Below are 24,701 nucleotides of genomic sequence, written 5' to 3'. Positions count from 1 at the left end.
TTATTTTAAACTTTTTAAATTTTAGATTTGCGGGACGAATATTTATCCAGAAACGGAAGAGTATTAGGACAAAGGAAAAAAAAACACAACGTGGTGGCGTGCGAGGGCGGTCAGGTCTTTGAATACTCTGAGGACAATTTTTTTTTTCATTTTTACGATTTTGCTGACAATGACACGACATCTAACCTTAGGCCGCGGGCGTGGGATCAGCGGCACGTTTGCGTTAACCCACCCCACAGGGTTTGGTTAAGTTTATGGTGTTCTTTTCTTCTTTTTTTTTTTTTTTAGAGAATGATACACCCACCGAAGGGAATCTCATCGCACTGCCCATCGCAGCCGCCGGGCCCACTATGCCCACCGGACGTCCGATCCGAACTGTCCAAAAATTTAAAAAAAAAAAACCGAGTGGGCTCACGAGAGAATTAACGGCATCCGACGTGTGTAAGTGCTCGATCCGAACTTCCATTTTTAATGGCTCGGATCATCTGATTTTTTGAAGTTCGGATCGAGTACTTACACATGTCAGATGCCGTTAATTCTCCCACGACCCCACTCGGTTTTTTTTTTTTAAATTTTTGGACGGTTCGGATCGGACGTCCGGTGACCGTAGTGGGCCCGACAGCTGCGGTGGGCGGTTAAGAACAGGTCATCAAAGCCGGGACTCAAATAGTCAAAAATATTTTTTTTCCCTAGTAGGCTGATGTCCAAAAATCGAACTCTCATCAACTGTGCGTGAAAAATCCACCAATCAACCGACTTAAAATCTGGGGACTGGTTTGGTTGAGTTTATGGTCTTCCGATTCTGGAAACTAGCTTAGGCGGCTTGGCTATTCGGCTTGTTACCGGTTGTGGACCCATCACTTTGAAGAGCGTCAACCCTCAACCGCCTTGTTAAATCGAACGTTTGATAGAAATTACTCCTTTTTTTGGGAGTGATATGGATTGATTTTACTACTTTTCAAATTGTTATCGTAACTTTTTGGGAGTACCTGAAACCATAGTGTCGTTAATAATTTGGAGAGTGACAAAATCACTCTTCTTATTTTTAAGCATCATTTCTCTGTTGGGGCTCCGTACCAGAAATTTCTTTTAGTGGTTTTGGACACTGCTACATGATATTCAAACGGTCTTCTCCTTACACGTTTCCATAGGGATCATCATAAATGAAGTATTTTTTTTGAACGTGATCAATATAAATAGATGAACTCCACAAAAATGTGCAGGTCATATGTAGGTGTGTTAAAGGCCTTGAGACACTACGTAAGAGTGCCCATGGACCATTGAATAATTACTCCTATGCACCACATATACATGTAGACTCTACCAAAGATGAGATATTTGTACCCACCTAGAGCATTGCGACAAAGGGCTCTGCACCATACATTTACTTGCGTTAATAAAGTATCCAAACAATAGAAAGAATCCTGTTTCATCGCCAGTTTTGAGATATTTTTTTTTCATGGATTTGATTTTATGTAATTTTAAAAATATTATATTATAGAATTAATCGAGATCTATTAAATAAGATGCGTATTGGATACATAAAAAATTTATTACTGATTTAATGATATAATTAATTTTTTATTCAATTAGAATAGAACAATAAACAATTAAATTCGGACGGAAAAAGTATTAGATACTGCACAGAAAAAAAGAGTCTGATACCAAAATTCCCAACCGAACAAACTCTAATACCAAAATTTCCAACCGAACAAACTCTAAAAACCTTGAAAAAAATATTTTTCAGAAGACAACCAAACATCAAAAAAAACAGAAGAAGAGAGAGAAGACAACCAAACAAGTCGGTTCTGTTCAGAAGAAGCCTGCAAAAGTAGGCCGCTATAAACCGAGCCGAGACGAAAATTGAAGAGCCCCAAAAGTACGAACAGCGGGACAGGGGCTTTGATTGACTGAATCTGTGGGCCCATCGAAAACTGCCCCGGATTTCAAATGAACAATTCAAACCAGTTCATAAAAGGAATACCACATTTTACTAGTAAATTCTAGATTAAAACAAAAAACAAACCAGACACGTTAAAGAAACGGAAAGGAAAAAGTGGCGATATCCGTGATGGATGGCCAAAGTATTCGTTCCCACGCCCCTCCGTCTCTCTCATCATCACATCTCTCTCTCTCTCTCTCTCCTCCTTTCTCTCTCCTCCCTCCCTTTCTCTCTCTTATCTTGTCTCCGTTATATAATCCTCCGTATCTCCTCGCCACTTCATCACATCTGCCCCCTCTGTGTTTCTCTCTCTTGAACACCTTGCGTTCTCCTTGAATCCCTTGCGTTCTCTCTCTCTCTTTCTCTCTCTCTCTCTCTCTCTCTCCACATTTGACCCTCGTGTCTCAGCCCTTTCTTTAATATATAATCCATGGAAGAGCTGAGTAACAAGAAGCGAGTCCGAGACGACTCGGACTCGCCCGAGTCGGACTCGCCCGAGGTGAAGAGGCTCAGGGACGACCTCCTCGGAAACCTCGACGACTCAGATCTATGCACGACGAGCCAGGATCTGGACTCGTTCATGAAGAGCTTCGAGGAGGAGATCTCGACCCCGCCGCCGGCGTCGGTGGTGGACCTGACCTCCGAGTCCGGGGAGTCCCGGCCGGAGCTAGGGTACCTTCTGGAAGCCTCCGACGACGAGCTCGGTCTCCCTCCGTCGACCACTGAGTCACCCAGCGAGGTGGCCGAGTTGGAACGAGTTCCGTCTGACGCGTCGGGTGAACTCGGTGAGTTGTGGCGGTTCGATGATGACCAGATCCCGAGTTATGACTCGTTTGAGTTTGGAATCGGTGGCGGCGAGGTTAACTTCAACGGCGGCCTTAACAACGGCGAGTATGTTGATGTGGCCTTTGACGGGCTGTTCGATTATTCAGATCTCGGTTACGGGTCATATGATACCGAAGATGTGCCTTTGTGGCGGCCTGAAACGACGCCGGCGCAGTAGCTACGGCGACAAACTGAGATGTTCATTAGTGGTTTTACTAGTAACAAAAAGCATATTGTAAAGTTCTTTTATTTATTTATTTTTGTTTTTGGATTAGAAACAAAGATCTCTAGATATACGTAGGAGTGGAAGATCAGAATCCACGGGGGTAACGAGATATTTGTTCGTTTTCCTTTTTCCTTTGGAAGAAAAAAAAAGATTGGACGATAAAGGGTAAAAGTTGTTATGGACTCATTAATCGGGGCGAATCAGTTCATGCCATTGTTGCTGGCCATAACCGACGGCACAATCTGTAGGAAGGAGCCGGTGGCCTCCTCCTCCGTTAGGCACGGGCTAGAACAATCTAAATATTGAATCGACATATGATTGGAAAATGGAAATGGATTTTTGGGTGATTTATGAACTCTTGACATATGAAAGGAGCATAATTTTTGATGAATTATTTGGACCTCCTTGAACCGTAGACAATTTTTTTTTTTATGGGTTTGTCTAACTGGATACATTTTTTTTTTTTAAGTATTAAAATTAACAAATCAACAAGGATTTTAATCTGAGAATATTAAAGATAGCTAAACATTATTATGTTTTGTTTGGTTTGTGTTTTGAAAATTTTTTTAAAAAATAATAAGGGTAACAAGTGGAAAGAGATAAGAGAGAAATGTTGAAAGTAAGAGAAATTTAAAAAGAATTTTTTGATTTTTTGATTTTTGAAAAAAAAAGAGAACAATGCATAAAGTGGATTAATTTTTTACTTTAAGAGATGCCGGCAATCAATTTTTCATGAACTAATTTACTTAGAAAAAATTAGGCGTTTTTTTCAAGTCGTTTATTTTAATCATCAAGTTTTAGTATTTTATCATTTTGTTCACACTAATAAAAAAAATTTAATAGTAACTTCTTTTTTAATAATTTTTACTCACATACCTATTTACTATAATTTATTCACCAATTTATTTATTATCGAAAATAATTAACGAATAGTCAAAAAAAAAAATTTCTTCAAGTTTTTCTTTGGTGAAAATACCCCTTAATCGGTCGCCATTATCTTTTGAAATCAAAAGGATTGTCCCAATTGAAAAGAGAAGAAGTTAATAAGCAATTTTTTTTTCCCAAATGGAAAATTGTGAGGCACGGTTTCTCTCAACCATCTTTCTGCTAAGGTTTTCACGTTTGGATTTTTGAGCCAGGAGGAGGTTGTTGGGGGTTGGATCTGAGAGTGCCCCTCCCCGTTGTTGTTTTCTGAGAGCGCGCCTCCCCGTTGTTGATTTCTCGTTTTCCACCGCCTTACTCTTTCACCACCTCTCTCTAACCCTTCCCCATCTCTTTGTCGCCGTCCACCGCTTCTCCTTCACCTCACCTTCCATCGTCTGTCCTTCCTCATCCTCCCAACGCCTTCCATCACCTGGCGTCCCTCTTGGGTTGGGGAGAGGGCAGGGCCGGCTCTGAGATTTTGGAGGCCTAAGACGATTTTCGAAAGTGAGGCCCTTAATTATTGTAAACAAAAATCAAATAAAAAGTCAATCACACTAAATAATTTTGATTCGGATATAGTATTTGTTTGTAATGAGAAGTACCGGAGTAGTAGCGTTTAAGGGGGCAAAAAGATGCATCCATACACCCACCACACTGAATAATTTTGAAGGGCCCCAGAGATTTTTGGCGATCCAGTGACCTTTTACACCTCTTTTTTGTTTGTTTTTTCCTGCATTCTGTGTTCCATTTTTCTAGGCCATTGGGGCTTAAGTATAAAATGTCTTATTGGTTTTAAAATTGGTCCCTAAAACAACACATATATACTAGGTCCTAAAAATAAGTGGGAGCCCTATTTTTTTGACATTTTTGGGGGGCTTAAGGCTCACGCCTCTTGGGCCTTAGCCCAAAGCCGGCAGTGGGAGAGGGAGTGTGTGAAGGTGAGGAACCCCTAATACTTTGTTTGGTTTGACATTTGTGGAGGGAGACTAGTTGTTTCATGGGATTCTTAATCCTCAAAACGGGGTATTAGCAATACCATGGACGGGGAGGGGGTGGGTCATGGGTGTGTGTGTATGTGTATGTGTTATACTTCGAATCTCATCCCATGGGATTGAGCAAGGAAAGTGTAAAATCTCATCTCAATACCAATTTCAATCATAATCCTAACCAAAACAAACATGTTATTTACAATTCTACACTCTAATCCTGTATAAAACAAACATGAATAAACGAATCATCTTCTCATAAATAATCTTACCTCATTACCAATCATAATCTCACCTCATTACGAATTCTCTCAAAACAATATCTGTTATCAAACACGCTTAGAGTTACAAAGATTGTGAGGACTAATTTGTAGAGTCCGAAGTTAGCTGTTTTTACATTTTACATGTTTTGTTTGCTGTTTTTGTGTTTTTTGTCTGGTCTAAATCTTTTAGGTCTTTTTGGAATCCCGGTGTTAAACTCCTTATGCATTGGTCTGATTCATTTTGTGCCTCTCTTAGAGCATCACCAACCCATCTCTCACTCTTTTCTCTATTTTGGAGACTCAAAAAAGTATATTCTATTCAAAAAGTAATCTTGGAGAATCAAGAACTCCAACTCAATTCTTCAATTTTCAACTCCAAAACTCCTCTCAATTCTTCCTCTATTTATTGTTTGATATTGTTTTTTTTTTTCCTCCTTTCATTACATGCATGTTTTTTGTCATTTCAATTCATTATTCAAATCAATGCAATGATTGGATAGTGTAAATAAGAAAAAATAGTATTATGAGTTCAAATGGTTTGAATTTACATTTGATATCATTTCAAAATGCATTTACAAATAATAGACTCATTTTGAAGGTATTATTATTATCTTTTCAATAATACCATTTTTTTTTAGAAAAAAAGATGCATAATGTAAAGTTATATATGATTGATGAAATTCTAGTGAAAGGGAAAAATGGAGATGGGTCTCTATTTAGGAGGAGACCCTCCAAATATGGAGAATGAAAATTGAGTCCCCGTTTTGGAGACCCCAAATGGAGAAGGGTCGGAGGACATGCATTCTCCAAAATGGAGTTTTAGTGCTCAAATGGAGATGGGTTGTGTTACCAAAATTCTTGTTTTCTTTCCAATCGATGGAGAATCGATGGGAAATTGTATCGTAAGCTTGTTGGAATGTGGGTGTGAAAAGTGGAATTTGGTTCCTTGCTGTATTTCAGGACTTCTTTGGAAACAAACAATGAAGTGGATGAAGTATGAAAGAAGATTAACAAAATGAACTTTATTAACCCTCAAAGTAGCAGAACAATCAATCAAGATGATTGAGTGAACAATTACAAGTTAACTCTATTTCTAGAAAAAAAAAGATAAAGGCCTGATTGGCGTTGTTTGTGTGTTCGTAAATCGTCTTGCACTTTGATTATAAATAGAGATCCCTTCACTTTTGAATTCAAACCTTCCCTCCGAAGTAGCAGTTGGAACTCCTTCAAATTCTGGCGAAGTAACTTCTTCAATTGCCGATCATGCCCACGTCTGGAAACTGTTTCGTTAATTGTGATTAACATCCTCTTTAATCGTGGAATCATGGGACTTAATCCCCTTTGACATCTGTCACCTGATCGACGGACCAAACGACCATAAAAATACGCCACGTGTTGGTCAATCGACAGACAAGACTTTTCATAGTTTCATCATCGATTCAATTCCATTCTAATTAATTAAGGTGAGTCCATTCTATTCTTTTATTTGCCCATATTTACCCTTGCCACGTGTCGTCCGATCGATGGGTAAAAGGAAATCTCAGTTATGGTACAAACAATGCCCCCCTTATTTATTTGAGTTAAAATCATTTAACTCGAATAAATAAGTCCTTCACCTTTTTTTAAAAGGCGTGATCAACACACGGGGTTCTTCCAACGTATATATACCCTTTCGTTTATAAAAATTAGGGCACCGTTGGAAACAATCAACTCCGGAATCGATGGCGCCCAAGAAAGCTCTACTAAGCAAAGCAATGGCCTCAAAGGCTTCTTCTAAGTCATCGACTCCTCAGTCAAGCAATAAGAAAGAATCGAGTTCTCAAGAAACTGAGACCCCAACGGAGTCATATTTTTCAAGGTACCCTCAATGTCTAAGGGAGGCAGCTCAGTTAACTCTCTATTTCATTCCTGTAGTTAATTATCCCTCCAAATTCGTATTGGGTCCTATTTACTCTCCAAATTCCCCTGAAGCATTACCGACTTACTATCCGGTGAATTTCGACGAGCCTTTGCTCTTTTCGCTCCCAGGTCTCCATCACACTAGCTGGAATACCAAAGGAACAATTCGATCATGGCCCACCGTGTTCCCATCTTGGGCAAAGTGGGTTGATCGTATGAAGAGATATTTACATCTCTCGTGACATGCAATGGGTATTTATGAAGCTATAGACCTATCTACACAGGCCTTCGAATTTAACCCTAATTTGATTGCTGCTGCCGCTTGTTTTTGGTCTGTTTCATCCAACGCTTTTGTTTTTCCATATGGCCCCATGAGTTTCACTGTTTTGGACGTTATTCATCTGACTGGCCTATCGAGTACGGGCGCAGAAGTTAATGCTGCCCTGGATCATCGCTCTTGTGATCCACCGTTCGAGGATTCTGATAACTCATGGAGTTATGCAAATTTTATATCCATTTTTAGTACTTCTGATCTCAGATAGCCATCATTTACTGAAAAAGTAGCATTTTACTTGTATTGGCTCAACAAATACGTACTATGTGTGTCTGGTTTGAAGATTACCAAGGAATATTTTCGCTTAGCCATTTGCTTGGCTCAAGATGCGAAGCTTGCATTAGCTCCCTTCGTGCTAGGGACATTATATAAAGGATTGTGGACATTCACACAGAATAAAATCACTAGCAATTGTGGTGGTCCCTTCTGGATCCTCCAAGCATGGCTGTACGCCTACTTTCCATATCTTAAGCCCATGAGTTTTTATCCGAAGAGGAAAGATGGGGGCGAATGCTTGAGCTATGCGGAACACTTACTAGCTCATGAACCCAAACATGAAGATTCATCTTTCAAGAGGTATTTCAAGGCTTTTTATAGCCCTGTTTTTGAAGAACTACCTAATTGGTTTCCTTTTAAGGACTGCCATTACTCAACATCAAAAAGGATAGAACCCATCCTTAAATATTTAGTTTCAGCCCAAACGGTCAATGAATTTTGGGCTAGTATCTTGATCTCGAGGTTCCTATCGATAGGATTCTCTCCATCAATTACGCGCTTCTCAAACTGCAGTTTTGAAGTTTATAGGCCAAATCAATGTGCTAGACAGTTTGGCTTGGTGCAAGGGATCCCTGTCCCTCATACTCATCCAAGGATTAAGGATTTGGCTAAGACAAGGCCAAATGTAACTCAAACTTCTCTGATCGAGGAATTGATTCGTCAGTTTCAAGGTATCAAGGCCAATTTTCAGCTTGTGAGTTTTGTAGCCGATCCTTCTTTCACTTCAGAATTCAAGTTGTTTTGGGATTGTGTCAAACGTACCATATTCAACAAAGAATTGAGTAACTGTCTTTTGAGGCTTGACCCTGAAGATTCCTTGCCAGGTATCCTCTATTATGTTTATGAAATCATCCTTTACTTAATGGTCATAAGGGTTATATTCTTACTATTGATTTCTCATAATTTCAGTTCCTAAGAAGGTTCCTGTTTCTAAACCAAGAGGTCAAGATAAAGGGAAGAAACCTGAGATTTTACCTCCAACAAAGAAAAGAACCAGGAGTTCTCAAGTCCAAGATACATTGCGAGATTCCCCACTTATGGCAGATGCAATGAAGGGACTTAACTTACCCGATCGATAGACAAGTCTAACAGAGATAGCTGAGGACTCAGAGATATTGGTAACATTTCAAAGGGTAATAATTTCATTTTCTCTGCTAATTTATTGGACTTAGATATCATATTTTAGTCCTTTATTGATTCATTTCATTTCTTTTATGTTAGAAAACAAGGAGAAAACTCCAACTAGCACCTCAATCAGATGATGAAGATGATAAAGACAAAGGTTCGATTACAAACCTGTTAACTCCTGTCAATCCCTCTTCTGTCAATAAACCTGATCTTTCATCTAATGCCCCTTCACCTTTGAAACGTCCAGCACCAATTTTGGATGAAGGTGACAATATTTCTGACATGGGAAACATTTCAACTTCCCCAAGGGTTTTACCATTCGATCGTATTACTGACCTCATTTTGAGTTCAGTTCCTAATTTTTCTATGATTCTGGAAGTTGAACCTCCTGTAGAAAAGGAGACTTTTAATGTTGAACAGCCAGAGATCCATTCTCTTACTCAAGGAGAAATAGTGCCAGAGCCTTTTCTTTCAATGGAACCATCGATTGAGGCTACTGAGGTCCTAGAGCAGCCACAGACTGAAGTGGGAATCAACACCCCAGATTTGACCATTAAATCCACAACTCCAATGGCATATCCTCCATTTGTTAATAGGGCTGATGCTGATTTGACAACCAATTCACCAACCTCTGACTTGGACCTCATGCTGACTAAAACTAAGAAATATTCTGAATTCTACTCAAGGTCCATTTCTGAATCTTTGACTCCTCCAAATTCCTCTGAACTTAGTGAAAAGACCAAAGATGAAATGAAAACCTTCTTTGAGTTGCTTGAGCTTCCTTTATCGGAAATTGCTACTGATCACACTACAGCTTTTACTAGCTGTGTGAATTATTTGATATCCAATAAGGTTTTTCCATTATCTGAGCAAATCAAACTTGAGGAGTTTGTCTCAATTATAAACGAGAGTCTGACAATAGCAGCCTATTGCCAGAAAGAAATGAAGAACAAGCAAGATACTCTCAATCAATTTGTAGCTATTTCAACAAAATTGGACACAATGGGGAGCGACATTCATCAGCTGAAGGATGAATTGCAACAAATTGAGAATGAAAAGGCTGAACTCCTTGCACGCTTAAGTCAACTCGATGAGCAACAGAAAATTTTATTAGCATGGAAAGAGTTGATCAATCATGAATTGTCCAAGATCTCCTGTGATGAGCAAGGGACTAAAGCCATCATAACAATGGCCAACACTGACTTTCTGAAATATCAAGAGAAATACAATGCTACAAATAACAAGTGGAGCCACTTCTCCAAGTTGTTCTTGGAAGTTAAGTCCAAGAATCATTAGCTAGTCTGTATAGTACAATTGTAAATTTGGCCTATATGTTTCAGGCTTTTTTAGTTGTATCTTTTATTCTCTTATAATGTTTAGCCTATTTTTTAGGCTTTTATGGCTTTTGTCTTCTGTGATAAGAACGTTTATATTAATTTTGAGTATGTTTATTCCATTCCTGCATTTCTCAAAACTCTAAGGATCTCTAATCAATTCCAAAATTCTTGTTTTCTTTCCAATCGATGGAGAATCGACGGGAAATCTTATCGTAAGCTTGCTGGAATGTGGGTGTGAAAAGTGGAATTTGATTTCTTGCCGTATTTCAAGACTTCTTTGGAAACAAACAATGAAGTGGATGAAGTATGAAAGAAGGTTAACAAAATGGACTTTATTAACCCTCAAAGTAGCAGAACAATCAATCAAGATGATTGAGTGAACAATTATAAGTTAACTCTACTCCTAGAAAAGAAAGATAAAGGCCTGATTGGCGTTGTTTGTGTGTTCGTAAATCGTTTTGCACTTTGATTATAAATAGAGATCCCTTCACTTTTAAATTCAAACCTTCCCCCCGAAGTAGCAGTTGGAACTCCTTCAAATTCTAGCGAAGTAACTTCTTCAACTGCCGATCATGCCCACGTCTGGAAAACTGTTTCGTTAATTGTGGTTAACATCCTCTTTAATCGTGGAATCATGGGATTTAATCCCCTTTGACATCTGTCACCTGATCGACGAACCAAAGGACCATAAAAATACGCCACGTGTTGGCCAATCGACAGACAAGACTTTTCATAGTTTCATCATCGATTCAATTCCATCCTAATTAATTAAGGTGAGTCCATTCTATTCTTTTATTTGCCCATATTTACCCTTGCCACGTGTCGTCTGATCGACGAGTAAAAGGAAATCTCAGTTATGGTACAAACAGGTTGGAGTTGCTCTTAGGTGTTTATTTTCTTTATCATTGATTGGTTCTAATGGCCGAACTCCGTGTGTCGGTGCTGCTCTGCAATATATGCTCTTGTTTCAATAAAAAATATTAGGTATCCTATATTGATGTAATATGTCTCTTGTTGGTACAGGTTACACATTAGTATCTCGGGTAGAATCCTCTGTCAGTATCGTTGGGTTTTTTGAAATGATATAGCCATATAGGAGTAATTACGATTTACAGTACTTGTGAAAAGAATACCAAACCGAACTAAGCTTCATGCCATAGAGATCTAATAAGACTTTTATGTTCTGGCTGTCATCTATCTAACACTTAACCCTTCTCTTTTATCCGGACATGAGACCGGCTAAAAAAAAAAAAATACTCTAAGCACGGCATACGGAGTTTACTTGTAAAAAAAGAAGAAGATATGATCCTAAGCACAGCACATGCTGTTATTCTTTTTTTAATTAATTACTAGTACAAAAAGAAAATGATGCGGTGAAAGATAAAACTAAATTATTGACATGTGCGATGGTGATGTTTGCTCAATATAATTTAGAATCTCAAAAGGAGCCATAACCTGGGATTCCTGGAATGCGGCAAATGGCCTATAGTGCTGTGCCTCTCGGCATGGCTTTTAAAGATGCAGTCATTAAGGATCAAAAAAAAAAAAGATGCAGTCATCACGATCCAAACTGATCATTTTTTAAAATTTGGAGCACTATATATGCGCCTAAAAATCAAGTCATTCGGACATTTATAAAAATATGATCAAGCGAGATTTGTCTTTTACAATTCATTCTAACCGTTTATTTTTTAAAAACACATGTTACCTGACAATATAGCTATTAATCTCCAATCAACTTGAAGGTTGCTTTCACAGTACCCCAGCCGCACTACATGAACTCTAATTGCCGAATTACAAGCCTGTAGGTAGGCTAGGGGTGTGAAAAAACCCGTGGACCCGAACCGACCCAAACTGAAGGGTCTCGGGCGGGGTCGAACATGTGGTTCGAACGGGTGCGGGTTTACTCTTTATTAAAAATCAAATTTCGGTTCGAATTGGTGCGTCCCTTACTCGTAGGGTCGGATCCAACTCGATCCGAAGTAAGGAATCGGGCTCGCGGACGATTCTTATCACCTGTACGGTTCGATTGCGGGTCTAAATATTCTTACACGATATTGTCGGGTCGGTTTCGGGTTTCGGGCCAAAACCAACCCGCCCAACCCGTGCATACCCCTATCTGTAGGGATGCAGAGAGGAGTAATTGTTGTTTATTACATTAATATGAGTCAATTGCGCGTTGATCAACGCCAAAAATAAAAATCTGGGCCTTGTTTATTTAACATATTTACTTTGTTTTAACTTTGTTTTTCAATCATTACCGTATATCTTTCTCCAATCATTACCTTATTGCAGCTTCTCTAAAGTTTAAAAATCGTATTGCAGTGAAACAATCACCTCTCGGTCGCTCACCTCTACAATCAATGGTCCGAGTTCGTTAACGACTCTTTCCGATAAGAGACCGATAATACTCCTATAGCGGGCGAGAATCTTTTAATAAATCTGGACCAAAACGTGCAAGAAAAACTTTTGAATGGCTTAACATGGAAGCCAAATCTTTATAAAGAGAAGGCACATCGATCACGATCACATGGTGGGCTACACGGACGTGCTGACCGGTGGAGAGGGGACAGGTCCATGTACAAACCCCGGATTCTGTGCTTTTTTTAGACTTGGGTTGAGGGACTGGATGGGGGTGGAGTTCCCCGAATCTACTTTGAGTGGAGGATGATACATAACACCACTTTAAAAACTCATTTATACAATTCAATCATGTCAAAATTACTCATACTAATCTCATTAGAGTAGTTAACACAGGGACGGAACCAGAATTTCGTAAATGGGAAGCCGGAATATGAAACTGCTAACCTCAATCCAGTAGACAATGGTTAATGTGCGAAAAATGTATAGATATTTGAAAAAAGTGCATGAATATCTATAGAAAATATATTAAAACTCTTAACTTTTTTTCGAATTAAATATGGATTATTCACTGCACATAGAGCTCATATTAGCAAAGTCAAAAAAATTTGGGTCTAGTGAAGTTGAAAAGGTTGTTTCCAATTCTTTATTTCAAGAGCCGCCCATGTGAAGTATTAATATTAAATTTAAAAAAAAACAAAACTGCGGAGGGGCCTTGGCCCCCATATGCCCCTTCCTCCCTTTGTTTCTGAGTTAATACTTGTATGGTTATCCAAATTACTTATTTTAACGTGGCCGGTTAACTTATGAGCGCGAGCAAACGGGGCTAATTATGACAAGAAAAAATTTGGATAACAATATATAGGAGTATTAACTATTACTCCATGAGATTAATATAATTTTTTGCAACTATGGATAATTACTTATTTTGCTTTTTAGGTTTATTTGACTAATAAAAGCTTGTGAGTTATTCTAATCTCTAATTTGTAGTTTTTTCACTTTTTTTTCTTCTTATTTTAAGGTAGTAAAGTTGATGGACAAATTTTTTCTTAAATTCAGAGTACATATATGGAATCATTAAGGTCAATTTAGTCTTGCATTTGATACTAATAAGTAATAAGCTATACTACGATTTATCTGACCAAATATTTTGTACTTCGATTCGAGTTTCTTAGAAAAACTACACCAAACATGTCTACGAATTATATTAAGTCCTTTAATAAAATTAGAAAATATATGTATAATAAAAAAAGTCTAACTTATAGTAAGTATTAACAAATGGGACCTTCATATCACTCATTTATAGCAAAATAAAATCTGTGACGATCATATTTAGATTAATGTTCAATGAACTTAAATTTTGAGAAGGATTGATGATCTCAATAGACTTGCGAAATGAAGAAATAAAAAACGTCGGTAAAGCATCCACAACCATCGGAATAGATGGTAATTTTTTTCTTTTTTGCTCGGTAAAGTCAACTTTGTCACCCGTCAAAGCCAGTGTGAGTTAAACCTCGATATATGGCCGTTTTGGGCCCCCAAAAAATTACGGACCATTGGCCCCTCTTATACTTTGGTATCCCTTATATAATAGTTCAACAAGAAAAGAGCCCCACCTTTTAATCTTCGTTTTATGCTCCCGAATAGTCGGCCGGCTCTACTAGTAAGTGAAAATCGAACCCTGTCAAATGCATGAGATAGAGTATATAATGTTTATCACTTAACTACCAATTAATCTGCTCGCAGTAGAGGATGAGAATTGAAGAGGAGCGGCTACCAAATCTCGAGTCATCCATTCGGACCATCTCTCTCTCTCTCTCTCTCTCTAAAATTTCAAGAAACCAAAACGTATTGACCAGGGAAGCTGGTCACCAGAAATCGCAGATCCACTCAAAGGGGGCAATAATTTAATTGCGGTTGAAGTTGAAATTGGGGTAATTGGTTGGATCTTGTCGAGTATGCACGCATCCATGTGGAGTAACTATCATTGCCGACGATATATGGAAATGCTGAACGATTTATGTGTGGTGGGTTATATATTTAACTTTATATACACGTCTCGAGATATTTTTGTATTTGGTTCAAAGGAACAGTTTTACGGTCAGACCTATAAATGGACTTGACTGCGCAACTCAAGCCTCCGAGATAGTTAGCTAGTGCAGTCATACCAGTCACGCCCCCTCCATTTACTTCAGGGCACTCACCTGGCGGAGAATCAAACTCCAAACCTAGAGGAATTCTCCCAAAACCTGGGCATTAGTTCGAATCATGGGGCAGTCCGTGAGTGTGTCTCTCCAGATATTTATGAGAACCAAAAACTTTTTCCCACCAAATTTGACGAAATCTTGGTCTTAGCTTCCCACCATTAACCCAACTATATGTTGTCTACCCATCTTCACCTTCATAAAAAAAAATCCCTATATTACAAAGTCTTGCCCACAGGAAAATTAAATATTTTGGAGTGCAGGGACAAAGTCTTGCCCCCAGGAAAATTAAATATTTTGGAGTGCAGGACTTGTTGTACAGCCGGCCATGATATATTCTTGTAATTGTATAGTGGAGTAGTATCAGTGCCGGCCCCGATATTTGGATTGCCCAAGCCCGATCTTCTGTTTGGTTGCCCACTAATGTTAAGTATAAGGAAAAAAAAACATACAAGCAAAAAACAAAAAACAAAAACAAGATTATATTATTGTCCATTTAGCTTGAATTACATCACCCGGGTATAGTGCTTTATAATTAACACGATCCTATTCAAAGAAAATAACTTCTCCTTACATTTTTTGAAGCAAATTCTTCAATTATTAGATCATTATACTTTAACTTATCCAAATACTTATTTTCAATTGATTTCATAGCCAATCCACTTAATCTCTTCTATGACATGATAGTCAAAAGATAAGTTTTTATTAACTTCAACTTCGAAAAACTCCTCTCAGCCGAAGCAACTATGATTGGAATAGTCAACAAAATCCGATAAGCAACCCAAACTATTTGGAAACCGTCATCTTTCCAATAAGATTTTATAAAATCAAGGATGTCAATCGATTTTGTTACTTTATAAAGTTAAGGATGAAATGAATCAGATTTCATACCTTTTTTTTTATGAATTTATTATGCTCCACTTTAATCTACTACCACCAACTATACTAATTTTTTATGCTCCATTACTACCACCAACTATACTAATTTATTATGCTCCACTAACCAAATAAAGAAAATAAGAAGTTCACTTACCGAGAAAGAGAAACAAAAAGTCTGGTCTTGAAAGACTAGAGAGTAGAGAGAGAACCTTGGGCTTGAATCTGCTGTTAAGTCTTGATCAAAACAAAGAAAACAGCTTCGCACAATCCAGCGTTGGCGTTCGGCATTATTCTTAACTTCTTCACAGAATCAGAGTAAGGGTTTACACCAGGTAAATTTGGGGGCAAATCAGAGTAAGGGTTTTGCACATTCTCCTTCCTTCTCGTTTTGGCTATAGCGTCCCTTTTTTTTTTCCTTCTTACCTGATAGCCCTCCTAATTTTCTCTCTTAATAATTTGCCCTCCTAAATTTTTTTTTTATCTGTTATTTACTCTAGGTATAGAAAACCACTCTTTGCCCTCCTAATTTTCTCAAGTATCATAATTTTTTAAAGTGGGTGAAAACCATGCATATTTTTTTTTTTAAATGTGTACATGATGCCCCTTAATATATTTTTTGTTGGATTTCTAATTTCTTTTGTATACATACAAATTTTTTATTTTTTTTGGTTGCCCCTTGCCGGGGGTTGCCCGAGCCGACCGGCTTGTGGGGCTTACCCCTAGCCGGCCTTGAGTAGTATATATATTAGTAATTGTTTAGAGTGGTGATGAGTCATATATATACATCGACCTCTTCCAACTGTACTGGTTAGGCTTGTCAATGGGTTGGATCCGATAAATATGAATCCGATCCGAATTTGATAAGACTCAAATTCGATCCGGATCCGATAAGACACAAATCTGATAGTGATAATCTGGATCCAAATTCGGATCTGATCTGAAAATCCGAATCCGATCCAAAAACTTTTTTAGTTCAAAAATTTTAGCAAAAAAAAATATTTTTTTCAAAAAGAAAATTATTTTCCAAAAAAAATTAAAAAATTAAAAAATAAATTAAAAATACAACTTCTTAAACATTTTTTTTTCAAAATGAAAATTTTACATTTTTAAATTTTTTTTTTTAAAAAAGTTCGGATTCAGATTGATAACGGATTTAATCCGATCCGATCCGAATTTGAATTATCGGATCGACGTTATCGGATTTTTCGAATCGAATCTGGTCCATTGACAAACCTACTACCGGCCAGTAGAGCCTCTGTTGGTCATGGCCGAGCTAACTTGCACGTCCTAGTCTCCTAGTAGGGGTGGGCACGGGTTGGGTGGGTTGGATTTGGGATTTGACCCCGACCCGACCCAACAAGTCAGGTATCGACATTTTCAAACCCGCAAACCGAATAGGGGTAGAAATCGTCCGCTAATCGATCGGTCGGGTCGGGTTTGATCCAACTAAAACCCAATACTGATCTTCATGAATTGGTCGTCGTTGGTTGGGAGGGTCGGGTAAGAAAAACAGCACCCCGAGCCTCGAACCGAAAACTGATTTTTTTTTCAAAAAAATGAATCCGTACCCGACCGAACCACATGTTCGGCCCCGCCCGAAACCCTTCGGGTTGGGTGAGCGGGTTTTTTGCACCCCCTATCTCCTAGACAACAATACAGATGCCCTCGTAGCTTCCCGTCGTCGAAGGATCTTTTGCCCAGAACATTCGGTTGTCAAGAATTTTATTTGCAGGCAGCAGAGGAGCTCGCAGGTCAACCCACTAGCGAGCTTTTGGCATCGTCAAGTTGTGAATAACTTTATTTTTCCTAGTTAGCAATAGTGGAAAGGGAATTTTCTGTATTCAGTTGTCAAAGTGCAGCATACACGGAAAAAACACGGGAAAAAAAAAAATTTCCGGAGGGCCACCCATGTTTCGAGAGAAAATCTGAAAAGATGTGACAGAAACCTAGAAAATCTTGATGCTAATCATGGAACCAAAAGGAGATCGGAAAAAAGTCAAAAATTACTAGGGGGAATTGCATTTCAGTGGAGAGTGGGACAAAAAATGCCCAACTCATGGACCATGTTTTTGGAATTGTTCAGTCATGGGAAGGAAAACAATAATTCCCATGACATGGAATTGAAGACAAAAATATCCCTCCCTTCTGTCATGAATCAGAGGCAACTTAAGTTCATACATAGGGCAATTTAGATTCATACATGAGGCAACTTAGGTTCATATATAGGGCAATTTAAATTCATACACGAGACAACTTAGAGGGTAACTTAGGCTCATACACGGGGCAACTTAGAGGACAACTTAGATTCATACATGGGGCAATTTAGATTCATACACGGGGCAACTTAGGCTCATACACGGGGCAACTTAAATTCATACATGAGGCAATTTAGATTCATACACGGAGCAACTTAGAGGGCAACTTAGGCTCATACACGGGGCAACTTAGGTTCATACATGGGGCAATTTAGATTCATACACGGGGCAATACTTCTATATTTTTAAATATGTATAAAGGAAAAAAAATAGTCGGATTTATTAGAGGCAATACTTACATCTCATGCTTGGAGTGTTGATTCGTGTGCCAAAAATGTTATTTCTGGAGGCTATAAAAGGAGGACTTTGTGTTTCAACTATATTTTTTAACTAAAAAATTGAAATACATAATTTTTAACTATATTTTTAATATATAAATGGTGTAAAAAAAATAAATGTTTTAAATTTCAATCCGTTTGAACCGGTACAAAGATATTATTTTTCTGATCATTTCATCCTAAATGGTCGTAGTAAATTTTTGGCTCTAAGGCCTTTCAACGAACACCCTAAGATTCCTTATTTAGTTTTAGAGTTTTCTTAGGGTGCACATTGAAAGGCGTTAGAGCGAAAAATTTATTACGACCATTTAGGATGAAATGATCAGAAAAATAATATCTTTGTACCGGTTCAAACGGATTGAAATTTAAAACATTTATTTTTGTAACTATATTTTTTAATCTGTAAAGGACAAAAAAAAGGGGAAAAAAACAGTCGGATAGAAAGAGAGAAAAGAAAAAAAAGAGAAAAAAAAAGATTCGAACTGGAAAGAAAGAAAAAAAAATAAAGAGAAAAAAAAAAGAAAAAAAAATTTATACGGGAAAGAAAGAAAAGGAAATAAAGAGAAAAAAAGAGGCATACTGGAAGGGGGGTTTTAAATGTGGAAATGGGGTTGTGGGGTTGGGGGTGGGGTGTCAGGGAAAAAAAGCAGAACTTAATTTTTAGGGTTTCAAATATGTATGGGTATATTAGTCATTTTACATAGTCATTTCCATGCATTGGGAATTACTTTTCTCCTTTTCATATTTAGATGAATTTTCAAAAAAGTAGTCCATGAGTTGGATATTTTTTGCCCCTCTCTCCACTGAAATGTAATTCCCCCAAATTACTATCAGACGCATTTGTAAAAGAAACTAACTCCGTTTGTTTGGACGTAAAATATTTTTTGGTAAATTTTTAATTTATTTTTCGGTATTTGATTGTGTAAAAAGTGAGAAAAACTTTTTACATGTAAAACATTTTTTATTACTTGGATGAAAATGACTTACCTTCAAATCTTCCGTAAGTTATTTTTCGAAATGAACTCGCTGCCTTCTATTGCCATTCTCACTGTTTAATTTCCTTGATCGTCGGTCTTGACCCACGTTCAATTCCAATATCCTCAGATCTCTCCACCGTTTAAGCCCTCTATCTCTCTCTACACTATATTTGTCCATTTTTTAAAAATATTTTTTAAGCGTCAATCAAATCCCGAAAAATATTTTACATCGAAACAAACTGAGCCTAAGAAAGAATCATTTTAATCTATAGAGCAAGTGAGGTTTTTTATTTTTGGAAGTTAAGTGAAGTTTTTAATGGACCAACTTACGTTGTTGTACCTTCTCCAAGAAAATGAGAGCACCATGTGGAAAAGGAGAATAGGTTTGATGGTATTATTACAGAGTGCACAAGAGAAAAGCATAATTATTCTAGTATTAGCAAAGGTTGTTGAAAAGTTGCTGATAAAAAAAAAAAAAAAAAAAGAATGTTCAAGCTACGGAGCTACCTCAACTTTGGGCCTATTTGTATGCAGAAATGATATGAGTATAGCAACAATTGAAGCAAAGTTGAATGATTCGTAAATTATTTTTATCGATATTGGATTGAGATGATTATTTATAGGGACCCTAAAAAATAAATTTTAAACAAAATGAGCGGCTCCGATCATCTTTGTTGGACCCGATTCGGGTCTAAAACGGATCTGTGCAAGCTGTTTGTACAGCTGTTGCTGTACCACTAGCACCTTTGGAACCGAAAGTCTATGTGCACGGATGGTCTATGCACAAATTGTTCACAAACAGATTTATGAGGCTCATTTCCAGGTCTCCACAAAACGATAAAGGCCATTCATTATCTTTAAAATAATCTTTAAAGTCACCGCATCAAAGTTCAGCTCAATCGGACATCTGTAATTATTTGATCCAATCTTTTAAATTTTTATTGAAAATTCAGGATCTTCAATTATGAAGGAACTTTAAAAAAAAAAAGAGTTAGACAATTAGATCAAGCACTTACAAGTATCAAATTGAGTTGATTTTTTATGGGGTGACTCAAAATTTATTTTATAAGGAATGAACGGTGTGTATCATTTGTGAAGACCCTGGAGTGGTCCACTAACCTGTCTGTGCACACGTAGACTTTCTATTGTATGAATTTGGAGAATTCAACCATCTAAAGCTTGGTTTTATTTGTGTAATTTAGTCAGAAAATCTCTATAAGATCCCATATTGGAAACAAAAGGAAATATGGAAGTGATATATAATGAAACGCGAGCAGCTATTGTATAACCTTAGGTTAAACTTTTGAAGAGCCTAGGTTAAAGGTTGACAAGTCAGTTGGAGAGGATTGTTACAATCTCATACACAACATTTTTGGGCCTGCAAATCAAAATTCTTTTTGAACATTTCCACCATTAATTAGTTTTGGTTTTTTGAGGGAAGAAACCATATTTTTATTGATTTACGTTTTCCTCCCCAAAGCAATATTTGTCAAATCCAGGACACTATTTTCCAAAGGATGCTTTTCAGTTTTCACATCAACTTTGCCGTATGGAACTCTAACTTAGACAGTGACCAAACAAAAAAAAGAAAAGAAAAAAGAATGATTGATTAATTTATGTGATCACTAAGAAAGATAATTTTCGAAGACATCATTAGCAAACAGGTTATTTACTTTTAATTGAAGTAATTTATTACATGCACTCGGCTAGACAGCTAAAGTATGATGACGTTATTAATTAAAGTAAACTGTTATATTGACCAACTATTTAAACAAAATTAACAGATGAAGAATAGGTCAATATGCGAATTTAACTGAATAGCAATAAAAATGGAATGAATATAATTGAATAGCATTAAAAAATGTCTTATATTCGATAGAAGAAATTAAATAGCCATCCTATTTAAAAGACTTATTTAGGTGTCAATTCTAGTGAGTTTGAATACTTATATTCTTTTGCTTTTGTTTTTTCTTTGGTGGTTGGGTTTCCAACTTGTACGGTCTAAGTGTGAGGCTTCCTCATCCCTGTCTGTACCCTTTCGAGTGTTAATAAAATATTTTCTTTGCCGATTAAAAAAAAAAGAAGAGTTGTTCCTGTTAGTACTTAGATTAAAAAAAAAAAAAAAAAGTTATCACTATTACTGTGGACTATGTTGCAGGAAGAGCATGACCTGGTTTCTAGCTCAATGGTTATGATCATCAACTGCTAGAAATTTCTGAGTTTCAAGCTAATGGAGAAGTATGAACATGCCCTAATCTAACTCAGTAAATCCACTAATCAAAAGAAGAAGATCCACTAATGCTATCTCTCTTCGAAAGAGGAAGACGTTGTCGTCGTTGTCGTTGTCGTTGTAGTAATGACTAAGCTGTAGAAAAATCTCAATTTTGAGAATTTAGGACCTCACTTATTCCATTAAAACGTGCTATTAGGGGATGAACTTTGGCCCTCCAAACATGTTTCATAATTCCTCTCATATATCAAAGCAATTTTCACCCAAAAACAGACACACACACACACACACACACACAAAAATCAACGAACATTGGTAAAAATCATTTTGAAACTGTAGTCCATTTGGTTGTACCCCTCGGATTTCAAGAGGGAGGTTTGAGATTCGAGTCTATAGATAGAGGTTAAACTTTTTTTAATTGTTGACTCATTAATTTTTCATTAACACTCACTGATGTTTCTTGTATTAAAAAAAAAGTTCATGAGTGAAAAAACATCAACCACTATTATTTTTTTGTGATTAGTTTGTGCCAAAATTGCATGTTGTTCACACTAATCAACAAATTTCAGCATTTTAGCATGTTGTTCATACTAATCAACAAGTTTTGACATTTTAGCATTTTGTTCACACTAATCAACAACTTACTCACGTTATTCCACTCACGATCAACAACCAAAATTATATCTTGTTCACACTAATTAATAACTTATTGATTAGTGTAAACAACTAACAACTCGTAGTCATATTCACACTAACTTATTCATCAGTGTGAACGGGGGACTTATCCAACAATATGATGAGGGGTGTTTGGACCTATTGTCCAACTTGAGTGCTGTCAATTCGCATTGATGAACTGTGACCTTGGAAAAGAATTTCAACACGTGTAGTATAAATATTATTTTCATATTTCTTCCGTTCCAAAATGTTAGACCTTTTTGAAATAATGTATCATTTTCAACTACTTATATTTTTCAATGTGAATGTTAAAAAATAGGAAAAACGACGGACAATGACGTGTTTTGATAGTTAATATCCGCTAGGAACATTTTCAACATTGAAAAATATTCTTAACTTGTTATTGACAGATATTAATTATAAAAAACATGTCATGGGCGTCATTTTCCCTAAAAAATATGCACAAACCCAACAAGCCATGGCTTTGGGCCTCAAAAATAGTATCCAAAAAAGGGGTAAAAAAAGTTTGAGTTTTAGCCCGTCTCTATATAAACTAGGCCCAATTCAAGCCTGCAATCCCTGGAAAATTGGTATGACATGTTTTTCTATTCTTGTTAGCAAAAAATTGGCTTGATACTGGTCTGATTTTTTGCAAAATTGGTATAACGTGTTTTTCTATCCTTGATTTTTTGGGATTGAGAATGCCTGATTTTAATAAGTGACTTTCTTATGATTTAATGATTTTCCTTAATTTCTATTTTTATAAATTATAAAGAGAGGCCATTTGGAATTTTCGCTTTGGGCCACATAAACTATTGAGCCGGAAATGTTTTTTTTGGAATACATGGAGACTGGAGTCTATCGACGGACTGGCGGAGAGTAGTACCGAATTACCCCCTCCGTTCCTAATTGTTAATTCATTATTCTATTTTGGGTTGTTCCAAAATGTTGATCCTTTTCCAAAAATGAAAAGAGAAATTTGATGATTTTTCAAAAGTTTCCGTCACAAGTAAATATTTAAGTATTGTAAAATAGGTAGAATATAGAGATAATGGTGAAAATGATAGACATCAAATTTGAATGTGTGTGCCATCATTACATGTTTATTGTTCTTTAAATACTTCTAGTCAAAATTCCCAAAAGGGACCAATAATATGGAACGGAGGGAATAATTTTCTTTACGAGATATAGTTCCTAATTTTCTTATGCCATTCCTTATTGGTTTCCTTCATATACTTTTTTTTGACAAGTTTTCCTTCATACTTTATCCCCATACCTCTTCAAACTCTCACTCGCAAGTTCGCACCGAGTTTAAAACGTTGATCCGAACTACTCATTTCATAAGGTTTACCACTAGAACATCTTCACAAAGTTCATCTTAACTTGATATAGACAGCAACCTGAACAAGATAATTTTAGGGATACTTAAAAATTCGTCCCTATTGCCCTCTTCACTTATGAATTCATCCTGTCATTTTCAGCAACTTATGATTTCATCATTCTCATACTTTTAATACCGATATTGCCCTTTGAGTATTGTTAATTGTATATATTTATATATTTTAAATCATATATGTAATACAAGCTTTTCAATTTCACGGTAAATTATTTGTAACATTTACATGAAATATGTCTGTATGTTTCTATCATTTCATGGTTAATTATTTGGACCATTTACCATGAAACTATTTCATGGTTAATTATAACATAACATATGTATATCATAGTGAAAAGGGTAAAAAATGTAATTCACACACTAAAAGGATGAAATCATAAGTATGAAAAAATGGCGGGATGAAATCTTACATGGCATGAATAAAGAGAATGGATATTTAAATATTTCATAATTTTAATTATCGTTTACCTGTCATTTATTTCTGTAAGAAAATATCATTTTGCACATACTTATCGAAATAAGCCAATTTTTTTCAGACATTTACTTTAGTCGCGATGGATTATGGTTATTTCAGAAGTATTCCCTCTAGTTTGTATGACATGTCAATTTCATCCCTTTAAAAATATAATTGTGTCAATTTTAACAATATAGTGTACATTTTGGCTCCGTTTGTTTGGGCGTAAAGTGTTTTCCGATAAAATGTTTTACCTATTTTTTGGTGTTTGGTTATGTAAAAAATGAAAAAAATATTTCACATGTAAAACATTTTCTATTAATTGGATGAAAATGATTTACCCTTAAATCTTTCGTAAATTATTTTCCGAAATGAACCAACTGGCTTCTACAGCAATTCTCATTGCTCAGTTTTCTCGATCGTCAGTTTTGACCCACGTTCAATTCTAATATTCTCAGATCTCTCTACCGTTTAGACCCTCTCTCTCTCTCTCTCTCTCTCTCTCTCTCTCTCTCTCTCTCTCTACACTATTTTGTCAATTTTTGAAAATATTTTTCAAGTGCCAACCAAACACCAGAAAATAAAACTTTGAAATTTGTTTTCCGAAAAAATATTTTACATTGTAAAACATTTTACATCAAAACAAACGGAGCCTTTGTCTCAATTTTGCCCCTCTCGATGACAGCGTGATTAGAATAGATGGCATTTTGAGAGGAACGAAATTTACATTTCGTGTAAATTAGGGGGAATATTTCTAAAATTTGAACTTTATAAAAATTCAAATGTATTATA

General features: G+C 36.6%; 1 protein-coding gene across 1 annotated transcript; it reads left to right on the top strand.

Moving 5' to 3' along the window:
• Positions 1-2,032: 2,032 nt before the first annotated feature.
• LOC131300007 (uncharacterized) lies at positions 2,033-3,156 on the top strand. Its single transcript, XM_058325630.1, has one exon. The coding sequence runs from the start codon at positions 2,373-2,375 to the stop codon at positions 2,943-2,945; it is 573 nt and encodes a 190-aa protein (XP_058181613.1). The 5' UTR covers positions 2,033-2,372; the 3' UTR covers positions 2,946-3,156.
• Positions 3,157-24,701: the final 21,545 nt, after the last annotated feature.

Source organism: Rhododendron vialii, chromosome 9a, assembly GCF_030253575.1.
Source record: "Rhododendron vialii isolate Sample 1 chromosome 9a, ASM3025357v1".
NCBI classification, from domain to species: Eukaryota; Viridiplantae; Streptophyta; class Magnoliopsida; order Ericales; family Ericaceae; genus Rhododendron; species Rhododendron vialii.
Note: the sequence above shows the minus strand (reverse complement) of the source record. Positions and strands in the feature narration are given on the sequence as shown.